Source organism: Elgaria multicarinata, chromosome 1 (genome assembly GCF_023053635.1).
Source record: "Elgaria multicarinata webbii isolate HBS135686 ecotype San Diego chromosome 1, rElgMul1.1.pri, whole genome shotgun sequence".
Taxonomy (NCBI): domain Eukaryota; kingdom Metazoa; phylum Chordata; class Lepidosauria; order Squamata; family Anguidae; genus Elgaria; species Elgaria multicarinata.
This window is the reverse complement of record NC_086171.1, coordinates 9,676,931-9,702,682: the sequence shown is the minus strand read 5'-3', so window position 1 is coordinate 9,702,682 and position 25,752 is coordinate 9,676,931. Positions and strand designations below refer to the sequence as shown.

The 25,752-nt window shown below is 41.2% G+C and overlaps 1 protein-coding gene across 1 annotated transcript in view; it reads right to left on the bottom strand.

Annotated features, from left to right (window-relative positions):
* Window positions 1-25,362, bottom strand: part of CASD1 (CAS1 domain containing 1) — a 38,859-nt gene extending 13,497 nt beyond the window's left edge. Inside the window, exons 1-9 of the mRNA XM_063123151.1 lie at window positions 25,121-25,362; window positions 15,314-15,410; window positions 13,590-13,710; window positions 12,587-12,631; window positions 8,948-9,010; window positions 7,433-7,477; window positions 4,866-4,989; window positions 1,967-2,181; window positions 359-781 (exon numbers count right to left, since the gene is read on the bottom strand). Coding sequence (XP_062979221.1) covers window positions 359-781; window positions 1,967-2,181; window positions 4,866-4,989; window positions 7,433-7,477; window positions 8,948-9,010; window positions 12,587-12,631; window positions 13,590-13,710; window positions 15,314-15,410; window positions 25,121-25,253 — 1,266 coding nt within the window. The 5' untranslated portion in view covers window positions 25,254-25,362. The remainder of the gene's footprint in view (window positions 1-358; window positions 782-1,966; window positions 2,182-4,865; window positions 4,990-7,432; window positions 7,478-8,947; window positions 9,011-12,586; window positions 12,632-13,589; window positions 13,711-15,313; window positions 15,411-25,120) is intronic.
* Window positions 25,363-25,752: the final 390 nt, after the last annotated feature.

Below are 25,752 nucleotides of genomic sequence, written 5' to 3'. Positions count from 1 at the left end.
AGTAAATGTTGTCAATCAAGTCAACACCCACAACTCATCCATTCTCTATGCACTACATTTTGGGGGGGGATGTGCTGACTTTGTTTGCTCACACTGTAATCCTCTGCAAGCTTATTCAGAAACAAATCCCACTGATTTTAATGAGGCTTACTCCCAAGAAAGTGTGTATAAGATTCTGCCCTAGACTTCTATCTGGTCATTTTGCTCAAGGCAGATTATAGTGTCTAAAAACAATAGTCAAGAGAGGAAAAACCACGCAGGTCACTGGAAAGGTTTGCCTTTTATGTTTGTATTATTCAAGGTCAGTTCAAGTATGATCTTTTATTAAGAAACAAAACCAAAAAGAAAATAGGTTTACCTCTTTTGTATTTTCGGTATAAAATACTCCTAATACCAGGATGTAAATTATTGGTATGAAGAACGATGAGTGAGTATAAAACTTGTTTTCTTTCATGAACAGATTTGCTCTGTCACACAGGTAAAAGTAACCCATAATTAAACCAAGTTTGCAAAAAGATTGCAAGAGTATCTCTAGAGTAGAGACAGCTGACGTATTGGAGGCAGGTTTTTTCTCCTCTCCACTTTCCATATCAGTGCAAGGCTTGTTCTTCCGGTGATTGTTACGAATGAGAAGCAGAATTAAATATCCAATTACAGATAAAAAAAAAAAGCAAAATGCTAGCTTTTGTATCAAAGTTACGGGAGGCTGAGGTTGGCAGCATGAACCATCAATTGGCTTCATAATCTTGTTGCAGTGGATGTTTATGAGAATCATTGCACTCTGTTCAGGGAAAAAACAAAAGTCCAATCATTAGATTTTGTTCCTGAACGTACTACTCATCTCCCATCTCATCTCTGAATAAATGAATGGCAGGATTTTTATTTTTATTTCCTAAAAAAAACTACAAAAAAGCATTGTGTTTTTTATTAGATCCATTTATTTTTTTTAAAAAAAAATAGACTGAAAAAAAAACCCATGGGCAAGAGACAAATTTAATTCTGTCATCTAACAGCCAAAGCAAATGAGATCAGACCTCCCATGATTGTTTTCTTCCCCACACCTCGCTATTTTTTAAAAAGCTGAACCATGAGAGATTCAACTATGGATCTCCCAAACTCTCATCTAGTTTGGGCCTAAGAAGAGAGACAGGTTTGTTTCTTAATGGCCATGTTTTGGTCTTTCAAAGATAATGCTCTTCTCTTATTGCTAAACTAGATGAGCCGTTGGGAGATCTATGATCAGATCTCATGTGGTTTAACTTGAGCAGGGGTGGGTAACTTGTAGCCCTCCAGATGTTTTGACCTACAACTCCCATCAGCTTTAGACAACAAGCCAATGGTGAGGAATGATTTGAGTTGTAGGCCAAAACATTTAGAGGGTCACAAGTTGCCCACCCCTGATTTACAGAGTGCTTCCCCTCCACAAGTGTTCAAATAACATTTTGTATATTAGCAATCCATACAGCTGCCCTATAAGATACAGTCAGTATTATCCCCCTACCCCACATTACAGATGTGGCACTGAAGCTGACAGCCGACAGCTTGCAGAAGTTAATGGATAAGGTTTGAACCAAGGATTTTCAGTTCAGACTTACTGCTTTGCAACACAGGTCTTGTTTGCAACTAGGTAGCATATAATGTTCAAACAGGACAATATGGGGGACTTAAGATCCATTTCTCCAAAAAAGAAACCATAAACTGAATAAGTCAAGGAATGAGCAATCCAAAGTTTTCTAGTATCACATTATAATTATAATGCAGTGCAAGTTAGGTATACTGTGTAAAATACTTTGCAAAGCATACCCTGTAAATAATTTTGTGTAAAACACTTGAACGTAAGCTTTAAAATAATACCTCATAAAAACTAACGAAGTTCAGACAAATGACCATGTATGTTTTAAATTTCCAATGCTAATCTTTTATCATTATTAATCTTACAGGCTGTTTTCCAAAAACGGTTACTCACTGTTTCTCTGCTTGATTCAGGAAGATGTAAACCATCTGTGGACTGAATTATAGTTTCTTCTGCTATCAGCCTAGATGCTCTGAAAACCTTTACTTTAGCTTTTGAGTTTTTGGAGCTGCTGTTCAGGATACTGATTGCTGCTTCATTGTAGGCATCTATTTTTTCATTAGTGATCATTTTCCTGTTTTCACTCAACATATCTTCATAAACTGGATCTGAATTGAAAAGAATGTTGTGTTTGCTTTCAAGTAAAGCAATAAATAAATGCTAAACCTCTAGGATACATTGCTCTCATCTATAAAATGATCCACTGACATAAGCCTAGCATGACCATCTCCAGTTAGAGCATGTTAGTAGCACAAAATTCCTCACAGAAAAGACAGTATCATTTCTCCCAGCCAGCAAATATGAAGCAAGCACCCTAATCTATCTCTTAATATGACATTTTATTCATTCCTTACATTTCTATACCACCCAATAGCCAATTTTCATCAACAATAAAAATCCCAAGAGCTATTAAAAAGACTTATCATATGCTGTCAAAAGCCTGGGAGTAGAGGAAAATTGTAACCCAGTGCCCAAAAGATGACAATATTGCTGCCAGTTGGACTTCACTAGGGAAAACATTCCACAGTTGGTGGGCCACCACTGCAAAAGGCCCTCTCTCTTGCTGCCTTCCTTAGAACCTCTCTTGGAGGAGGATCCTAGCGTATGGGTAGGTTGATATCAGGAGAGGCACTCTAGCAGGTACTGCAGTCCCAAGACACGTAAAGCTTTATAGATCAAAACTAGGACCTTGAATTGGGCTTGGAAATGTATAGACAGCCAGTGAATTCAAGCCAGAATCAATATTACATGTTCAGAACTTCTGGTCCCTCCTATCACTCCGGCTTCTACATGTTGCACAAACTGCAATTTCTAAACTATCTTCAAAGGCAGCCCACCTAGAGTGCATTGCTGTAATCTAACTTGGAGATTAGACTGGAGAGCATAGACGACTTAATTCAGGTTATCCCTGTACAGTTAAGGGCTTAGCTGGGCCACCAACTGATTGCTTGTTAGAAGGCAATCTGTGCCACTGAGGCCACCTGAGCCTCAAGTGACAAAGATGGCTCCAAGAGAACCCCCAAGCTACAAATCTGCTCCTTCAGGGGGAGTGACACCCTATCCAGAACAGAATGAACACCCTTCATCCAGTCAGAAGAACCACCCAATAACAGCACCATATCAGTCTAGTCTGGATTGTTGCAGCCAGGCACTGATCTAGCACATCCACCACACATCACCTGATGAAAATGAAAAGGAGAAATAGAATTGCAGGCCATCAGTATACTGATAACAACATATTCCAAAACTCCTAATGACCCAACTCAATGGTTTCATGTAGTTATTAAGTAGCATGGGAGACAAAAACGACCCCTGCAGAACTCCATACTGGAGAATTGATTAGGCCAAGCAACATCCCCCAAGCACCACCTTCTGGAAACAGCCATCCACGTAGGAGTGAAACCACTAGTGTAGTATCTCTCACTGTGGCGTTACACCCCACGAGTCAGTTCCCTAATGCATTAGTAAGACTCATTAGTAAGTCTGGTGTGTTTAGAATGTTGACCTGGGTGGGTGGAGTTAGAATGTCTGATGAGGGGGGAGGAGTGATATATAAGGGAATGACTGAGGGGATTGAGGGAGACTTTTAGGTACTCTTAGAGTCTTTAGCCTTTAGTGCTTGAGCTCTCTCTCTGGGTTAGCTCTGTATGTTAGTTCTTGGTGTGTAGAGTACCTGAGTTCTGGAGAGTTTGAGGTTCAGTGTAGAGAGTGGTGTCTTTTGAGAGTGGGGTGTGCAGACAGTCAGTTTGTGTAAAATAAACAATACTGATAATAAAATTAAAGAGTGAATGTGTGGGTGACAGGAAAGCGTGTATGTGAATGGGTGAAAGGATTGGATGAGAGGTTTCAAAAAGATTTTAAAATGTTTTATTTTGAAACAAAGCTTGTGAACTTTTAAAATAAATGTTAACTATTTTGTTTTAACTACCACAAAAATCCCACGTGTCTGTTTGGCATTTGTCATCTGAAGTTTATTCATTGAACACCCACTCTGACAATAATTCCCCTCAGCACATATAATTCACAGCACATTATTATTGAAATCCTTCTCCATTTAACCCCTTTCTCCACATAGTTTGGAGAAAGGCGGTGTTTGTCCCTCGCCTCAGGCATATCAAACGGTGGTGCTTGTCTTGAGCAGGGAGTAGTGTCTGCGGCCGGGCCTGTTGTTCAGAGCCTGTGTTGTGGCACTCACCCCCTACAATTGACTCAAAAGAATACTAGGGTTGATTATATGGAAAGCTGCTGAGAGATCAAGGAGAATCAATTGGGTCAGACCTGTCTTCCAAATAGGTCATCATACAGGGCTACCCAGACTGTTTCTGTGCCAAAACCTGGCCTGAACCCCTACATATAAGGATCCAGATAATCAGTCTCATCCAACCACTGCTCAATGAAAGTTTTACGGTGTTTTCTCATGGGCAGATCCACTGACTAGGGAAGGCCACTTGAATTTGCAGCTCCAAGTCTTTCCAGTCAGCTGATCTGTTGCAGCTTAGCCAGCCAATCTACTCCAAAACAGGGCAATGTTTTATGCAACATTTGTTCAGGTACAAGGGTAAGAGAGTTCTTCTCCAATAAGGAATGTGGTTTCTCACAAACTGAGAAATGGGGTACAAAACAATAACTCCACCACAATATAGGACAAAACATCAGCAGCTATTCATGGAATATAGCCTAGAAAAAAGACTGGTACCAATATACTGAGATCTAGATTAGAATTGCAAGGATTACATACAAAATCATCCTCAACTAATGAGGTTAATTCACAAAGTCTCCACACTATGCTCACCTTGTAAGACCCAATAGACTTCACTGTTCTTTGCCAGTTTTTCCAGATGGGGTGCAATTGATGTGACATTAATTTTATACTGTGTGAGCGCTTCATTGCTGCCATTGTGAATTTTGATAGACCACTAAAAGAATGTTAAAAGTAAAATAATCAGTACATATAAATCTTATTTGCTGATTCAGTAATCTGTTAGAACTGATCAAATACTTTCAAATTTATCAAAATAGATCAAATGAACAGGTGAAGTATATAAATGTAGGAAGATACTGAACATGCACTGAAATATGTAGTGTAGGATATTATAAACTGCTATTTTTTTAAAAAAATACAGCAACTACTTCAAATACTGCTAAAATTCACAAAATATACTTTCACAGTACTCAAAAAACAGGTTATATCTAATAGTGTCATTCAGCTAATGAAAAACTTCTACCACTTGCAGAAATCTCATTTTCATCCTTGCACAAATGTCAAATCCAATACTTTGATTCCACTTGTACAAGGTGTCGTGCAACTCATTACGAATTAATTAACCAAAGTGTTGCTTGTGCTAATCATTCTGCTGGCTGTTATATAACTGTTGGAGGAACACCTGAAGAAGCCTAATTTGGACCCGGAGGACGTTAACAACTACAGGCCGGTGGCTAATATCCCTTTCCTGGGCAAGGTGCTTGAGCGGGTGGTTGCAAGACAACTCCAGGCACTCTTGAATGAAACGGATTATCTAGATCCATTTCAATCGGGTTTCAGGCCTGGTTTTGGAACGGAAACTGCCTTGGCCGCCCTGTGGGATGACCTCTGTCGGGAGAGAGACAGGGGGAGTACGACCCTGTTGGTTCTCCTGGACCTCTCAGCGGCCTTCGATACCATCGACCATGGTATCCTTCTGGATAGGTTGTCTGAGCTGGGAGTTGGAGATACTGCATTGCAGTGGTTCCACTCCTACTTGGATGGCCGATTCCAGAAGGTGATGCTGGGGGATTATTGCTCTGTGCCGTGGCTCCTAAGCCATCGGGTTCCGCAGGGCTCTATCTTATCCCCTATGCTGTTTAACATATACATGAAGCCGCTGGGGGAGGTTATCTGGAAATGTGGACTGAGGTGTCATCAATATGCGGATGATACCCATCTCTACCTTTCCTTTTCATCAAATCCAGGTGAGGCAGTGACTGTTCTGAACCAGTGCCTGGGCACGGTAATGGACTGGATGAGGGCTAACAAACTGAGACTCAATCCAGACAAGACGGAGGTACTGTTAGCGGGTGGTTCATCTGTCCGGTGACGTGATGTTTGCCCTGTCCTGGACGGGGTTGCACTCTCCCTAAAGGATCGGGTCCGTAGTTTGGGGGTGCTCTTGGATCCAGAGCTGTCACTTGAGGCACAGGTGAACTCAGTGGAAAAGAGCACCTTTTATCAGCTTAGGTTGATATACCAACTACGCCCTTATCTGGACAGAGATAGCCTAGCTACAGTTATCCATGCTCTGATAACCTCTCGTTTGGATTACTGCAATGCGTTATATGTGGGGCTGCCTTTGAAAATGGTCCAGAAGCTTCAGCTGGTACAAAACAGGGCAGCCCGTTTACTAACAGGGACTGGCCGGCGAGATCATATTACGCCAGTCCTTTTACAACTTCATTGGCTGCCAGTCCAGGTCCGGGCCCGATTCAAAGTGTTGGTATTGACATTTAAAGCCCTAAATGGTTTGGGGCCAGGTTATTTGAAGGAACGCCTCCTCCCATATGTACCTGCCCGGACCTCAAGATCATCTACAGGGGCCCTTCTCCGTGAGCCCCTGCCAAAGGAAGTGAGGCAGGTGTCTACTAGGAGGAGGGCTTTCTCTGCTGTGGCACCCTGGTTGTGGAATGAGCTCCCCAGAGAGGTCCACCTGGCACCTACACTGTACTCCTTTTGTCGCCAGCTGAAGTATTTTAACACTTAATTTTAACTTAAATTTAAATTTTACTGTTTTAATTCTGTATTTTAATTTTATATCAATTTTGCTGCATGGTTTTTATTCTGGTTGTGCTTTTTATATTGTATTGTGTATTTGTGCTTTTAACCTGTTGGTTGTCGTACTATGGTTTTAATTTTTGTGAACCACCCAGAGAGCTTCGGCTATTGGGCGGTATAGAAATGTAATAAATAAATAAATAAATAAATAAACAACACCTATTGCAATCCCTTCAGTACTGCAATAACTACCCCCTTATCTACAGCCCCTTCCTTTAAACATTAAATAATACCCACAGTATATATCAACTCCCTCTACAGATCAGGTAAAGTAATTTTTCATTCATAAAGGAGACAGCAAGAACAAAGGTGGTGTCCCATGCCAGAGGTATCAGGTTGGTGGGTTATGAAATAGAAACATGGAGCATTTTTTTTATTTAACTATATTAGCAATATTTATATGCTGTCCAATAGCACAAGTTCTTTGGATGGCTTAAGAAAGGAAGAGTAATAGCAGAGGCAGGGGATAATCTGGAATTTTAAAGAGGTGAAATAGCAGACAACATCCTAGTTTTCATTTGGTCATGACAGTCACTAATATATGAACTCCTTACCGTAGCAGCTCCTGCTACAATTATGTGAGGCTTTATAGAGGAACCCTATGGACACAATGAAAGTCAGGTTAGTCTTCTCACTATAGTCACAAAGAAGATAGAGAGTAAAACATACTGCATAACATATTTAGCCTCTCACAAATTTTGTCTACAAGCAATGATGGTATTGTATAATTTGAAGTTTGAATAACTTTATTTTAAAAGAAAAAAATCCTCAACCACAAACTTCAATTTATGTACAAATATGTCAATTTGGAAGTAATCAGCAAGTTGAAAGTATGGCCTGGCTTTTTGAAATACAGTACTTCAACAGCTGCATTTATTTAATTGCTTTAACAAGTACTGGCCTCTATCCAGATTAATTTAGCTATTGAACTGGATGGCTGATTAATGAAGCGCCTGTTGATTTCAGTAGGATTAAGGCACATGTTTTCTCTAGATTTTTGCCCTCTCACTAAGTATTGGAAACATTTTTTTCCTATAGTTATTTACATACTTGCTAGATTACATGGTCAAAATATTGCAATACAAAAGAAATTATGGAACTGCTTTCTACTTAGCAAGTTTGATCAAATTCAGTCAAATAAAATAAAACCCATCAGCTTAATTATACTGTAAAGAGAGCCATTACTCTGGAATTTCCGGATTTCAACTATACAAAATCCAAAACATCTGCAATCAGGGCTTCTCCACCTGCCCCTGTGCATACCACGTGCGTGTCCATTGTTTACATAATTACCCAAGCTGGAGCAAGCTTGGCATGTCATCCAAACCCGGTGTGTGGCACAGCAGAGGTAGCTCCGTACCCACCCTACAACCCAGGATGTGCAGTAGAAGTTGCAGGGTGGGCACGAAGCCACCCAAAACAAGTGCCGGGATCACACGACACTCCAACTTGCACTGTAGCGGGAGTAATGTGAACAATGGGTGCACGTACAGCATGCGGGGAGAAGCCACAATTGCTTCTTTTCCCTCTGCAATCCCCCAAACACCCCCATACTATAAGACAAGTGAGACCTGCGACAAAAAGTTGCAGTGTGGAGTGCTCCTGTTCAACCAGCCAACAGTGCTTTCTTCCAAGATAATCCATTCCATACACACACATTCTTTCCTTTATTCCTCACCCCCACTCCAACATTAAGTATTCTGTGACCACTGAGGATTTGCGGGATTCTGTCCTCTTAGGTTATTTTTAAAATATTTTTGTATTTCTGCAAATTTCAGGGTTCCCCCAAGTATTCTGAAATCACCCTGTTATTTCTCAGTAGCCTTCTTTTGGCTACAATCTTGTCAGCATTCGCTGCCAGTCCACTATCAGAAGGAGCGATTTGCATTTTAAAAATAAATAAATATACATAACCAACACTTAGTGCATATTTAAAAACAAACATGTGTACAACTGAGGGTTAGTATACTACTTATTTATACTATACTGAAATTAATTTCAGGACCAGAAATGTCTGAAATACACTCCCATTGGCTCATTGGAATATATTGTTAGTACAACTAACTCACTTCAGTCCAAGACTTGATGTGTTGCTTCATAGAGCCATTGACTTCCGGATACCACAGAAAATCCTGTGGGAAAAGATACAGATTTATTAGCAAGTGTAAGGAAACTTGAAACTGTACGTTATAAGAAGCTACCTGTTTATCTTCTCATTCGTTCACAGGTGTTGCATTGGTTAATGAACCCAGGCTTAATTTCATTTTGTTGCTACAGTGAAGAACTAATGAGTGATGTAAAATACCTCTGGCCTGCTCTGGATAATATTTGCTTGCTTCTTATTTATCAACAATAATTAGATTGACCTTTAAACATAGTTCTCAAGGTGGCTCACAACAAGAAATACTTTAGAATTTCTAAACACACTTTAGAATTCAGCAGCATAAAAACAGTAACAGGTTTAAAAACAATTCAAACCTAAGACACACTAAAAGTCCTGGGGAAATAAAAAGGTCTTAGCCTTGTGCCAAAAGTAAACCAATGTGGGCGGAAGGTATTCCACAGCTGAGGAACAGCTGATGAAAAGGCCTTTTCTCTCACTTGGTGGGGCACTTGGAGAAGGCCCTCTGAAGTTTTCAAGGTTCAGGTAGGTGATAGGCAGTTTTTTTGGGAATCCTTGTTGCAAGCCATGAAGGCCCTTAAAACCAAGACCCTGAAATTGACCTGGAAAAGAACTGGGAGCCTGTGAAGATGGCGAAACACTGGAGTGATGTGCTTATCTCCACCAGTCTCAGTTAGCAGTCTCACAGCCATATTCTGAATTAGCTGGTTTCCAGACTGTTTTCAAAGATCGTCCCATGTATAATGAATTATGGTAGCCCAAATGGGAGGTTACCAGGGCATGGATAACTAACGCAAGATAGGGTTATAGTCAGGTAGAGTTATAGTCTGCATACCAGCTTAAACTGGTAAAAGATATTCTGGGCCATAGAGACCACTTTTGCCTCCAGTGACCAAGGCCATATCTACACAGGGTGATATCCCGAGGATTGCCCCGGGATTGTCCCTGTGCGTCCACATGACGCCCTACCCTTTAATCATGTTTTTTCCCTATGGTCTCGGGATGATCCCGAGACCGCAGGAGGTTGGCCCACCATCGCGGTTTTGTCCTGGCTCCTCATGAGTAACCGTGAAGAGCCAGGACCCTGGCATGGAGCTCTCCAGGAACTCCATGCCCATCAGGGGTGGGGTGGGGAGCGCGAGGTTTTTTTGTTTTTTCAAATGCCTTTGTGAAGGATGCAACTGCACTCGTCTCGAATTAAAAACAAACAAATGGGGGCTGCGACCGCATGTAGACTGAGGGGGAGGATCTCATGATCATCATATCGCGAGATCCTCCACCTCCACCGCCTCGTCTAGCTATGGCCCAAGATGGATGATGATTAATAATAATAATAATAATAATAATAATAATAATGTATTTATTTTTTAGCCGCCTCTCCCTCTGGATCGAGGCAGGGAACAACATTAGATACAAATACTATAAAATTAATGATTAATGAGCACTCCAAGATTATGAACCTGAACCTGGGTTTGAAGTTCAAATGCTTGTGTTTCCTATTCTCTCACATCTCTAAGCTATGCTACAGCTTATGCATCTCTCAGGTTGGCAAGAATGCACAAGTTCAATGGAATAAGTAAAGTTTAATGGCTAAGAAATAGAACTTTGAGCCAGGAAGCCCCTGGTTCAAATAGAATGTTCAAATAGAATGTTCAGATATAATGTTAAAACATAACTTAGCATTACGAGAGTGAGCCTAGCCTCTCCCTGGGCTTGTATACTGCCCCTCTACCATCCTCTGCCAGGATTCAGAAGCCTTCACTTCCATTTTAGGTTAACTGCAGGCTGCCGTATCATCTGAACCCAGACAAACTGTGACTAATCTCAACTATGGTTAACAGAAAGAAACCAACGGCAAACCAGAGTTTATGTTAATGAAAATAGTTTCATAATTATTAACCACAGTTTAGACTTTAGAAGACAGTCAACCATGCTTAATCGAAAATGGAAGCAGAGGCTTTCAATCTCCTCCCTGTGGCCATGCTGGAGGACAAGAGAGGAAGGAGTGTGCAAGCCTGGAGGGAGGCTAGGCCTAAACTTATGTCTGAGCACAACCATTACCTCTGTCATGAACTCAGTGACTATAGGCAAGCCACTATTCAGTCCCCATCCCCTACTCTTGATTTTATTCAACACTAGCTGATATACCCGGCGTTGCTTGGGTCCCCTAGGATATGTCTGTGAGGTTATCATATTAAAGTAGTAGACTGGTGCTTGGCCTGTGAGTTAACTTTTAATCAAATTATGTTTATTTTTTCCCTCTGTCACCCTCACAACAACCCTGCAAGGTAGGCTGATGCTAGGTCTGTGAGGTAACTTCAAAACAAATTAAATTTGTTTTTTTCCTCTCTCTCTCTCTCTCTCTCACCCCCAATGCATGGCCAGGGCTGCCTTGAAGCTGCCGCCATGATTTTCCTTGTCCCCACAGAAAATGAAAACAAGCTCTCAGCGATCACAATTCAGTGATAGGTGGGGTTGAAGGCAAAGCAGGCAAGGCTAAAGGCAAAAGGGGTAGGCCCCAAAATGCTGTAGCTTAAAGCTCTTACTGGCTAACTAAGCCCTAGGAGAGGTGGAGGAAAGTGGACATGGCCTTCTGGGGAACCCTGGAAGATGTACTGGGACTCCAGGAGGCCTGGATCTGGTTCATGGGCCTGAGTTTTCCAACCCCCATTATACAAGATGGAGTTTCAGGATTTGAAAATTAATAGATACTAAAAAAACAAAACACCAGGATTCCTTTTTTCAAATCTAAAATAAAAATTGGGCATTATAAAATTATTATAATTGTATTCCCCCCACTACCACCACGATCTAATGTGCAGGGGGGATATTTCACTATATTGGGACTGAAAAAGGTTATGGGAGGGTATCACACAAAGTGTAACATACAGTGGAAGCACACTTCAATTGATTCTGAAACAAGGTTTTTAGATAAGCCAGGGAAAAATAATGAGGAGCTTTAAAGATACAGTTCTGAAATACATTTGACTAAAAGCAAAAGTAAACATTGCAATGGTAGCAGTGTTGCATCAGTGTTTTCCATAGCAAATGCAGAAACTATGCAAATCAAAATATACATGTACTCATTGCTCTAAGCTCCTTTTTTCACATTTGGGAAACCTCGGCCTCTCATATTTCCCTGACATATGTTTATGCATATTTTCCTTCCACAATTTATGCTTTCGTTGCAGAAAATACTGCTACTCTTACTATGAGAATTTGCTGGGGGGAAATATGAGTATGCTTAAAGAAGAAACCTAAATCTGCCTGTATCCCCAATTGTTTTCAAAGGTAGAAAATACATTCATTTTTATTGTTATTACATTTAGCTCTATGTTTCTGTAGGATTAGTTCTTTCAAATCTTCAAAGTATTTGTTTTTACTGTCTTCCTGATACCAAGGAGAATATAGCCAGATGAAACAAGTCTGAAGAAATGAATATGTTTCCATGGTTATTCATAAACATATAGTCCCCCCTTCACACACACACACACACACACACACACACACACACCAGTACAACTTTCATCAACATAAGAACTTCCTTTCTGTTTAATTGTTTAGACAAAAACCAGATAATGCTTACCACTTTAAGTGAAGAAGATTGGTCTTCAAAAGGGATGTTCCCATGCTGTGAAAATAAGAAATACAAATTATACCATTTTCTAGAAATCCATGGAGGTATACACATTACATTAAACATTTAATTAAGCTTTGCTTGTTTATTTTTTAGTCTAGCATGTTTATTTTTAAAACTTTAAATAGCAATTGTGGAGGATAGAGCAGTAATCAGTATCAGAACCATTGTATGGATGGAAGGTTTTTTAATCCTATCCTCTCATATCGCAATCATGAAAAAAAACCACTCTCTCCCCTAGATGCTGCTGTTTGCATCAGGAAGGAAGTTGCCACTGGCTCACATGAAGGCTTCCTTCCGGACAAAGACAGCAGCAGATAGTGGAGGAAGTGTAAGGTCTTCATCCAGGACTGCAGCACAGGTTTTAAAAACCCTTCTCCACTCATTTTGGTCCCAAAACTGATTGAGACCCCTTGTGGCTATTTAAAGACAAAAACATTAAGACATAAAACCAAAAGTGTAGTTTCACCTTTACTCAGGCCAGTTTCAGGCAATTTCATGTATATTTGAATTTCCCCCCAGGTAAGTATAGTCTTCTTTGATAAAATAGCAGCTAAGGTTGTCAGATTCATATATTCAAGGGCCAGCTCTTAGTAAGGAACCTCCATTGTCACCCTACTTACAACACTGGAGTTCACTATGAAGGTTTTCTCCTCAGCTAAGGTTCAGGCCTTTGTGGCCTCTCAGGCTGCCTTGATTAGCAACTTTGGTTTGTAAGAATGCTCAAAATCACTGTTTCCTGGTTTGGACATCACATCAAACTGTGGTTTAAACAAACCAGATAGTCTTGTAGAGAGGAAGTACATGCAGCACATTCCTAATCCAATGAGCAGTGATTTGTTGAACTGGGAATGTGATGTCTGAACTGGGCCATTATCTTTTCCTTAGAAATGCTTTTACATGCAATCTTAGCTAAAAGTAACATTGAGGGCTGAAATGATGAAAATCATACCTTGTTTCCTTCCTCCTTAATTTGAGGGTTTATGAGTTTTACAAATGAATAGAATAGCTGACGAATTCTAGAATCGCCTATAAATGCAATATGTTTATCTTCAAGGCATTTTTTTGCTTCACTGTAAAAAACAAACATTAATATAAATTTGCTTTAAGTGTAATAGAACAAAAGTAATCGACACACAAAAAATCTGTAATGTAGTATAGAATATTCTTAACATACAGACTCAAAATTCAAAGGAAAGGTAGAGTATACTGATGTGAAAATCCCACTCACTCAAATGAGGGTTTATAGAATGGATTCTTCAAAGAGGTTGATACTAAACTCATTTTCTCTGAAAGTCTAATGAAATCAATGCTATATTCAAGAGGAAGGTGACACTCTCCAAACAATCTCACTATGAAGCCCCAGTTACATATAATGAACTCACTGGTGTATAGGACTGTTGTTATTAAAAATCTGAATTATTTACTGCATTATTTATTGTAGTATTTAAATACAATAAAAATAAACTCATATATCTGCTTAATTAATCAGAAAAAGGAAATCTGTTTCCATATTAATGGAAGAACTGCTCAATAAGAAAATGTTTCAAATACATACATTTAATAATTTTTTAAGTTATATGAAGTTCTACCATTTTTACATTCAATTAACTAATGACATTTCTTATACACATTTTATAGCTTAGGGAACAAAAGAGAACTGGAACATTAGAAGTCTGTGCTGGGCCTCCAACCCAACTCAAGTAGGTACAGCTTATTAATTACATAATGAAAAAAGTAAGGCTATACTGAAGAAGGAAGGGCCAGTGGTGCATTTTCTCTCTGGTATATCCATCCCCCAAGGCAATGTAAACAGACAGAGCTACTTTGGATAAAGAAGGAGCTGACTCCTGTTTACATAATACTTAGTTTGTTTATTTATTACATTTATATCCCACCTTTTTTCCTCCAAAGAACCCAAGGCAGTGTAGATAATCCTCCTCCTCCTCTCCATTTTATCCTCACAACAACCATCCTGTGAGGTAGCTTGGTCTGAGACTGGCCCAAAGTCACCTAATGAGCTTCTATGGCTGAATGGGGACTAGAACCTAGATCACCCTTCAGTCGAACACTCTAGCCACTACACCACATCACACCAAATCATTAGTTGCTACTAATAAAGTGTGTGATCAAAACTGATAGAGTGTACAGTATATGTTTTACCCCTCACTTTTTCTTTTATAGCCTTAATGGCAAGAGAGCACAAGAGCATGCTCCCTGACAGCCACCTTAATGCAGCACTGCATATATATATATATATATATATATATATATAGAGAGAGAGAGAGAGAGAGAGAGAGAGAGAGAGAGAGAGAGAGAGGGGAGAGGGAGGGAGGGATAACTAATGAATGAGGTAGGAAAGATTGGTCTGAATCATTTTTCAACACTGACTTAATATGTTTGCAATTATATGCAGCCTTATATGAAAGATTATCTGGTTCTTCATATTGAGCAAGATATAATTACTATCTGTTTCACTTCTGCTAATAAATGGAAACCACTAACAGAGACAGTACCACCATGCACAAACAGGACAAAACACATGCTGCCATTCTGTGCCCACTGAATTTCATGATAAGAATCTAAAGATGGATTGTTGGGCTCTGGTCGATAAGGAAATGGGATCAAACAAAGGGCATCCACACATATATATGTGCACATTTACAAGAATCTGACCTCTGTTTGTATCTATGCATCATACAACTGTGAGGCTGCCATACTTTCTCTCCAAGAAATCTTCCACTAGAGAGGAGGTAATCGCAACTATCATCACCTAAAAAAGAAAAAAAAAGAAAGGGAAGGAAAGGAAAAGGAAGATTGATATTGGAATCCAACATTAAAATATGCATTACATTATAATTCATTGCAACTAAGATTATAGTGCCTGAATTTGCTTTCCTTTTCCCCCTCCTCCTCCTCCCTCCCAATCCCCTTTCCTTTCGTGTCATGTCTTTTAGATTGTAAGCCTGTGGGCAGGGACTGTCAAGAAAAACTTTTGTAAGCCGCCATGAGAGCCTTTTTTGGCTGAATGGCGGCATAAAAATCCTTAAATAAATAAAAAAATAAAATAAAAAAAAATTGCCTTTTAGTCAACACCTGTGTTCACAAGCCACATTATAAAAAGAGTCAATTTGCTAACAGGCAGGAAATGGCCAACATTTGACTTCAATATAAAAAAATACTTGGGTACCCCAAAATGCTTATTATCATTCCTACGTTAACATATAACTATATAGCAATAAGGACAGCAAATATTTTTGCTAACCTGTATTTTAAAATAGAGTACCCCAGTTTCAATTGTTCTGCTTGGCCCTCACACATGCACAACCCATGCCCAGTGACTTCCATACCGATCAATTAGGTGCAGCTTTGTCACGTGCTGACTGTGCTGAAGAAGGAAGAATCCCTGATTTGCAATCTGTACTTTTAGAGGCTCTGGGCATGGCTAGACAAGGGGGGTTGAGGGGGATGATGTCACGATTTTATGATTGCAAGATCATTCCCCTCATCTACATGTGTCGTGCGATGTCACGGCCGCCATTTTGGCTTTTTTTAAAAAAGGAAAAGGAGCGCAAGAGCGAGACTATGAGTTGTTTTTTTAAAAACTTAATGCCCACCCACCCAACCCCCGATGGGCACATAGCTCCTGAGGAGCTCCGTGCCCCATTCCCGGCTCCTCAGTTACTTGCGAGGAGCTGGGGGGGGGGAAACACAACGGCAGGCCACATGTCCCACGGTCTCGGGATCATCCCAAGACTGTGGGAAAAAGCGGGAGGGTAGGGCAATATCCCGGGGAAAGGGAGGAATCATCCCTCCTTGTTCCCGGGATGTCCTGGTGATCCCAGGGTGATCCCCAGGATATTGGCCCATCTAGCCATGCCTCTGTGGGACCATCTAAAGCAAATAGCCACTAACCACAAATGCCTCTTTGTTCTGCCCTACTTATATGGAGGGCGTTCAAACAGATTGTTCTTGATTTAAGGTTTGCTGCAGGAAGTTTGACAGCCCCTGCTCTAGATTCCTGTAGGAAACCTGCACTATTTCAAGGTCAGAGGAGGAAAATTCCAGTCTATTGTGACAAGAATCACCAAGACTCCCCTGGAACTTTTGTTATTTGGTTTTTGAGGCACCACGGACTCTACGAGCACTTCGATCCATTAGTCTTTTATTGCTGCTCACACACCACAGTACTTATTTTATACCTTCACAATACTGGGCCTGTTCAGACAAAACGCTAAGCCATGGTTAGGCCACAACCCCTGAATAATGATTTTTATAGGGTAGGGTAGGGGGCGCTGGGCATGAGTTTGTGGAACCAAGGGGGCGGTTACCTGAAAAAGTTTGGGAACCACTGCTCGAAATGCTTAACTACCATGGCTTAGTGTGTCATCTAAACAGGGTCACTACAAATATTTTGAATAAATACTTGTTTTTCAGTTCAAAAACAAGTTGTGCAAAAACATTTTAAACTTACAATGATGACAAACTGTGTATTTTATTTATCAAAACACACCCTAAAAAGATTGATTTGTTGCTTGAAAACTAGAACATACTGCTTTGAGAACAAACATGAAATTGCAATGGCATAACAATTAACACTTTCACTAAGGTGCAAAAAAGCCAGGAAAGCACTGTTTAGGAAATCCTAATAGAAACACAGTTATACTACTTCTACTCTGCCCTGTGCTGTGTAGTTTAAAGGAAAGCTAACTCTACAAAACTAACAAAGGACATTTGCCTAGCAACCATGTGAAACACAAGCAGTTGCAACAATTTTGATATGTTTGCCCTGCTCTTGGCCTGCTTCTAAACTAACTGAAAACTAATAGTGTGGGTAAGAGAATATGTTTGGTGTAGGATTCATTTGAGTAACAGCTGTTACCCAATTAAGAGACTTGATTATGACTTGACTCATACAGCAGGGACTGAAAGATGGACTGTTAGGTTCTGGTCCAGAAAGATATGGGATCACATGAAAGACATTAGCACCTATCTATATATGTGACCTTCCTCCACAACACTGAAGGGAACAGGGCAGCCTCTGCTTGCGCAAAGGTCTGAGTGTGCACACACATGTGCCCTAGGATTTAGGTTTAGAATCAATATGTTAGTTTCTGCAGCTTTTAACAATCTCATAAAGGCCAACACCCATTTCAGCTGAAACTGACTCATTATTTTACTGTTTCTGTAAATAACAAAAAATAAATAAAAGCTGTGTATCAAAGGACTTATATATTTAAGATAAATGCTTCTAAAGTTAGCAATGTTTTATTGATTGTAATTGGATCTTGTCAACAAATGAAACAAATAATGACATTTTTTGTGTATGAAATACCTGGAGAGTCATATAACCACTTAATACTATTCATTCTGCTTTAACTAAAAACACAGGCAAGCTGCTCATAACGTTAAAAAATTAACCAGCTGAAAATATTGCCAATATGGGTTTTTTTAAATTATAGCTTTTCAGCTTCCCTCAAGTATTCCCACCTTTTTCTTCTCCTTGTTCTGTTGTTTTTAAATGGATACTGTTGTTTTTATACTGTTATTATGTTTTAAATTTTGTATACTTTTAATGTTTACTGTTTTTAACTTTTGTAAACAGCCCAGAGAGCTTTGGCTATGGGGCAGTATATAAATGTAATAAATAAATAAATAAATAAATTACAACTCTCAGTGTTGGATCACTCTAAGTTAGTCATGCTTTAGTCCCACTGAAATCTATGGGACAAGTTGGTTATGAATAATTTAAGTTCCATTGAATTCAGTAGGACTAAATTGTAATCCAATCCTTACATTGTGTACTTTGAAAATGTTCTAATTCCCTCAACTGGTGCCCTATAATCAAAACTTTAGCCTTAGTTAAATACATTATTACATTATTTACTAATGTAAAAGAAGAGAAGAACAATCACAAATAATGAGAGGATATTTCCTGCTTAGAATATAAAAATACAGAACTTATTGAAGATGTTCAAAGACAAATCAATTAAAGAATAGTGAATGAACATATACCCCATGGCTATTAAACAATGCTGTCATTCTAACTAAACTTAATCTCGGTGCATAACGTGCTAGAACAGCTTTTGGCCCTTCCTCAACTCCTCTATCAGCAGCCGTTCCATAAGGGTGCAGGGCATAGGGTGGCTATGGGCCTGATATTGGAGAGGACAGTCCTGTATTTGTAGGGCTGTTAAGTTCAAGTAGAGGAAAGGAGTGCAGGGCTGCTCTATGAAAGACCAGCTCCTTTTGGTTTCTCCTGTCCCTGAACCATTTCCATCTCAACTGTTATAACTTTAAGAGCTGGTGGCTGCTTTCCCCCCACCTCCCCCTTTCTATTGATATGCAAGCTGCTCTAGGAGCCTTTTTAAGTGGGGTAAAAAATACTTTAAATAAACTCATCCCAGGTAACCATATTTTGATAGAGAAGATAAACACTTTAAAAAAAACTTCCTAAAGAAGTGTACTTGATGTAAACTTGTTTTCATCAGAAAAAACATCTGGGGCTCTACATTCAACAAATTCTGTCTTCCCACACAAGGAAGCATCACTTGATCTCAGAACCATGTAATTGCAGCTGTTGCAAGTTTTTTAAAGGCATGTTTAATCAGTTATCAGCCTGATTCCATGTCCTGCAACAGCATGAAGCTCAATGAAATAAATAGGCATTCTACTAGGGAAAATGTGTTTGTACTGGTTTGAAACATATTTATATAGGTTTGTTTACTTAATAATCCCTTTTTGATCAAGTTTGTATAACATCGTACTTTAAAGTGTAGCTATCTTTTTTCAAAAGATAATTTGAAACTAGGCATATTTTAGATAAAACACTTTCTTAACTTGAACTTCTATTGTTTCACATATAGCTTCCATGGAAGAAATGAAAGGTTAAGGCTTCAACTCTAAAAAGACTTACTTGGGAGTAAGTTTCATTGAACTGAATGGGACCTACTTCTGTGTATTTATGCTCAGGATTGCACTGTCAATAGATATTGTTCAACTTCTGAGAAACTAACTTTCATTTTTAGAAAATGAAATATCTAGTGGCAAAGATTACTGATAAAATGATACCAATAAATCTTTTCATGATCTTGTGATATTCTGAAGCAGACTTCCCTATATAGACACAGTCCCTATGGATACAATTCTGCACAAACTAAAGCGTTGTTACATAGGGAAAGCCCCACTATCCCTGAGATATAGTATATAAATCCCACTTTGCAAGTGATTATCCTGCCAGACCCAACACCTGTTTGGAAGTACAGGAAACTGATTGCTGCCATCACAGCCTTCTTTTCTAAACAGGTGATCAACAGCATTGCCCAAATAATCAGAAGAAGAAATTATCATATGCAGATATATGTAGCCTATTGCTACACATGAGGTCACTGAATCAGGACTTGTGGACTTTTAATTATCTCATCTTATTAGAGTCAGATGATAAGAGTAAGTGCGGCAGAAATAACATTTGTAAAAGCAGATTATGAAAAATACCATTTATAACAAAACACTTATACATTTTACATAGTAAGAACATTACTACAATTTTATAGTAGATTTGCAATAAGATGATGAATTTCATCTTAATGGAATAAACTATAAAAACAAGCTGTAAACTTAAACTAGTTGTAGCTTTATCAGATCCTGATTTTTTACCACAATCTTCACATGTCGGCAGAGTAAGTCCTCTCCTCTTTACACTTTCTCTTTACGTTATGCTTTCTCTCTTGCCCATATGGGAACCGCCTTTCAAGCCTTGGACACAACTTCGGCTGCACTGCTCTCTTCCCCTGAGTTCCCAAGCAGTGCACAACTTCAGGAGATATTTGAAAGAAGTACAGTCAGGGGGCCTTCTCAGTGGTCCCCCCCACCACTATGGAATGAGCTCCCTACTGAAACCCAACTGGTACCGACACTGTCATCTTTTCAGTGTCAGGTAAAGACCACCCTCTACTCCTAGGCATTTAATGTTAATGATGAGGCATCTATGTCTGCTGTTTTAGAACAGGTCTATTAAGAAAAATGTTGTTAATTTAAATTGTTTTTAGGTATTTACATTGTTTTTCTATGTTAAACATTTTAGAGTATTTTTATTATGTTGTATTTTGTATTTTTATGAATTGTTGTAAACTGCTCAGAGAACTTCAGCTATGGGGCAGTATAGAAATGAAATAACTTATCTCTTGTAGTTAAAGAAGAAAATATGGTCTTAAATGCAATTACTGAATTAACTAAGGAGCTAACAAAAGTTTGTAGAAAGACATGTAGCCACTGTGATTTTTTTAAAAGCAGCTGGGGCAGGGGGGAGGACAGGATGAACAGGTTACAAATTCTGAGTGCAAAAGCACTGCAGCAGAGGGAGCTTAGCCCTTTCCCTACCATTTGTTTTTCAGCTGTACAAATAGCTCCCCACCCATGGGGTTCAAAATGCAAATTGGACTGTACATAACCACAATCCACTCATCCCCCATGGAAATGCTTTTTCCAAGATCTCCATCTCCCAAAGTTATTCTTCATTTTTCTTTTTTTATTAAATGGTAATGGGATCAATAAAAACCATTTGTACATAGCAAGTCATTCATCCCTTATTGATATTAATAACATTTAGTGATAACTGTGTTTAAAAGTGAAGACTATTATTTATTAATTATAAATAATATACAATCACATCATTTCTAGCTTGCCAGAAAGATTCACAACATCAGACATTTCTCAGACTATAATACCCACCCAATGAAGTGAAAAAGCAGAACAAGGCCAGAAGGGTACCCCAAAATAAACTTCTTCAGGGCAAACCCAGAAGAGAAAATGACAGAATATCATTCCAATATATCAGCAATGATCTACAGCACTTCTGGATCCAGTGGCCTTGGATGGTACAGCCCCTAACCTAAAGCTGTTACTCAACAGCAACAACAGATCAACCAACAGAAATGTGGACATAGGGACTAGAGCCTACAACAAACCCAGATGCCCAAACTCTGTCCCCATATTTTCTCAAGGAACAGGCTGCGGCGTGTGCCAGCCACCCTTTTGAATATTCAAGCCATGGTCGGTGGTGACCCTAGCTTATTGTATAAACAAACCTGGCAACCGTGGTTTATGCGAGGTTTAAACAACACTCAGATAACTCTAAAATGATAACACGATAATCAATGGAGGGGGGAAGGAGGCAACTGCCAGTCGAGTTTATTATTGGGGGGGGGGGGGGAAACACAACGCATACACAACTGACAGTGCACTATTTCACCATTTTAATCAACAGGGGAAATAATGGGCTGTTCTGCTGCTTATCAAATAATCAATTGATTATGATGTTGTGTGGAGGGCTCCCCACACCTCCATCGAATGTATTATTCCATTGGCCGTTGAGTTCTCTGGCAGGAGCGGCCTAAAACACCCCCGCTGCTCCTATACAGGTGGCAGAACTCGCAATGGCTGTTGGGATGCAACCAGGAAGACTGAGGGAGGAGGGAGTACTGGCAGCCCAGAAGGACTCCGGGACTTTCAGCTGTGCAACGGGGGAGGGGCAACATGTTGTGGGAGGAGTACCAGGAGAATAATGCACAGTGAGTGTGCTATTACCCCCTCCGTTGCCTAATATGTCATCCGAATTCAGCCTAAAACAGCTGGCATGCACCCCACTGTGACTTAAATAAACCATGATGCTCTGTGGTAATTGTACGAACCCAATCTTACGCATGTTTGGACAAACAAGAATCCTACAACTCCCAGCATTCCCAAACCATTATGGCTGGCTGGGAAATGCTTAGTTGTGTATACTGCCAAATGAGGATAACACTTGTATCTAATAAACTAGATGAAAGCTTATGAACTTGTTAATCTTGTCACAAGACTCTTTGTTGCCTTTGTAAAAACTGATGGCATGCATAGTATAGACTAGAGGTCAGAATAATATCAAGTCCCAAAAATGTGCTCATGTACATTCACTGAAACAATTTATTAAGGATGAATGGCATACTGGGTTCTCTTAAGATCAATGGAACCAAATAGTAATGAAAACATTCCTTTCAGAAGAGAACCACTTAATGCTGAAGTGGAAGGCATGTTGTGTGGAACGACAAGGATCCCAGATGAGGAAAAAATCTTTTAAAAATTATGTAGCTGTAGATTCTTAACAGAAATTTATTTCAGTGCTTGAATACAACACATCAATCCCCACAATTCACCAATATCTAACTCACAGCAAAATACATAATATGTAGTGATCAATATCTGATCCTATAACAGGAATAGGGAATGTTGGGTTGCACACAGAGAAAAGCCCAGTGTTGCTCCTTTGTTTTCCTATTCTCCTAATTTTGCACTGGCCAAAAGTACCTGAATGCTCCTACAAACTTAAGACTATTGTTGAAAACCACTTTACCACATGGTCTTTGTTATATGTTTTTAAGGTAGTCAGTAGTGCAACAGCTAAAGGCCATATTCAAACAATCATGGGCCATTCCTACACCTGCCTTTCCCCCCCCAGGATTGTCCCTGTGCATCCAAATGACACACAGGTGATCCCGGGAGCAGGCAGGGATGATCCCTCCATTTTCCTGGGATAACCCTCAGGTGTAGAAAGGGCCATGGGGTGGGGGAACTATGATGTGGGGAAGGGGAAAGAAAACTATGAGGCGTGTGCCCCTCACACAACTGTAGAACCACATAGAGCAGGGTGGTCCCCTCGTTGTCCCAGAGGGGTAGCTGTGTATCCCAAGGCTGCTGTAGTGGGAATCAGATCACGCTGGCTGATTCAGTCAGCGCTATGTGATGGCAACCATAGAATTCCGCTGCATGTGCTAGTGTTGCTATAAGGTCCAGGCAGCCATATTCCTGGTCACTGGGATTTTCACATGGAGCAGCCAGATTTACCTACTGAACGCCCCACAAATGACATAGAATCATAGAATAGCAGAGTTGGAAGGGGCCTACAAGGCCATCGAGTCCAACCCTCTGCTCAATGCAGCAATCCACCCTAAAGTATCCCTGACAGATGGTTGTCCAGCTGCCTCTTGAATGCCTTTAGCATGGGAGAGCCCACAACCTCCCTAGGTAACTGATTCCATTGTCGTACTGCTCTAACAGTCAGGAAGTTTTTCCTGATGTCCAGCTGGAATCTGGCTTCCTTTAACTTGAGCCCGTTATTCCATGTCCTGCACTCTGGGAGGATCGAGAAAAGATCCTGGCCCTCCTCTGTGTAGCCCACTCCAGGGTCCCTTACCCCAAATGCAGAGGGTGGGTATCCAAGGTGGGTACTTGGCTCCCAAACACAACCCATGGTAGGTTAGCATAACATTTGAATCCAGCCAAATAGTTGGTTTAGGATGCAAGTAACTCAGATTTAAGTATCCCACCTGTCAAATATTACAGTCACCAGGTGGCTGTTACCAAGACACTTCACAACTAACTGATTTCCACAGAGTGCAAAGGCAAGATACAAATGTAGCAAATAAAATAGGGTTTCAGGAACTTAATTCAGAACTTGGGTTTCACATGGAGGCTACCTTCCCCAGGACTGTCCAGGGAGCCCTGCTACTTCCTGGTCATTATCTTTGCCAACAATGCTGTTCTGAAAAACAAGCATGTGCATTTATATTTACAGTGTCAACAATGGTGGTTGTATCAATGGTGGCAAGTGACCCTAAAGTTTTAATGTATTTTAAGATCCGAAACACAGCACAAGGCTTGGCCCTTCTCTTTCCTATCCACAGGATCTGAATGGCATGTCAAAGCTGCCAAGTTGCACGATTTACACTCCTCACTCTCACGCACTTGCATTGTTTATGTCGCACAGCCCTAATTAGCTCGCATTGACCTCGGGGGCAGGAAAGTAGTTAATCTGCAGCCTTGAATCCGCTAGAACTTCCTGCGTCGGTAATAATTAAACACACATACGTGTTTTTCTCTCAGGCCTGGATTGTTTGAGTTGGGCAGGTAAAAATACGTTTCCTGCAGCGGGAGAACCACCTGCGCATCTCGAGATTTTTTTGTTTTTATCTCACGGTGCGCCTGGAAGCACCAAGAGGCGAATGCGGCGAGGAGCAGGATGTTCATACAGTGGCCAAGTCGAGCAGGTGTCAGCCAGCCTCTTCTCCCAACTAAGCGGCGCTTTACCACCGCCGCCACAGGGGAGAAAGCACCGGCCTGAGGGCCGGACCAAAACACCTGGACAGAAGACCGTAGGCTCGCTCCCCCTTTGCTGCCCCTCGGAGCCCGGGGAAGCTCCTCAGGACTTTTCCTCGAAGGCGGGGCTCGCCTGAACTGTGGCGGCGGCAACCGCCTCAATCCCTGGGAGGGGAACCATGTTCCTGCTCTTGGGGTAGCCAAGGCCCCCTATTTGTCGGATTCTACTCATCTTGTCCTCACTCTGCCATTTTCATTCTGGGACCGGGCTCCCCACAGCCTCCCCCCTCCGGCGTTCACGCCACGTTTTCTTTCCCTCGCTGTGCCGCCGCCTACGCGCCGCCCCTTCCTCACCTTGGTACCGACGGGAGACGGCATGACAGGCGGCGAGCAGTAGGACAGCGCCGAGTGCCAGCGCCTTGGCGCTCCTCACGCTGAAGTAGTGGTTGATCTCCCGCTTGCCCAAGTTGTAGGCCAGGGCCGCCATTTTGGCTCCTCCATGACAACAGTGCACGAAGGAGCGGGCGGGTGCACTGGGGCAGCACTCGGTCCCCAGTGGGGACGGCGAAGGGGAGAGGTGCCGCCGCCTCAGCCGCCGCCACCACCAGCGAGAGAAGGCTGACGACACCGCCGCGGCTGGGGGCGAGTCGCCGCCGCCGTCGTGGTCGCCGCCCCCTGCCGCCGCTGCGTCGTCTCCCTCCGCCTTACTCAGCGGCAGCAGCGCGGCCCCCTCCCCTTCCTCTTCGTCCGGCCGTCTTCGCTTCACCTCAGCAGCCAGGGAAGCGCCCGCCTTTTCTGTCTCCTGAGGCGGCAGCGACGGCGGCAGTTGGCCCCAAGAGCCATCCGCGCCCCTCTCCCGCTGCGGGGACTCGCCCGCTACCGCCCCTCGCGGTGCCCCTCCGCCTAGCCCCTCCTCTACCGCAGACATCAGCTCGTTTCTCACACGCAAACTGGGTCGACCTGCAGTTGGGACTGTGTGAAAGATG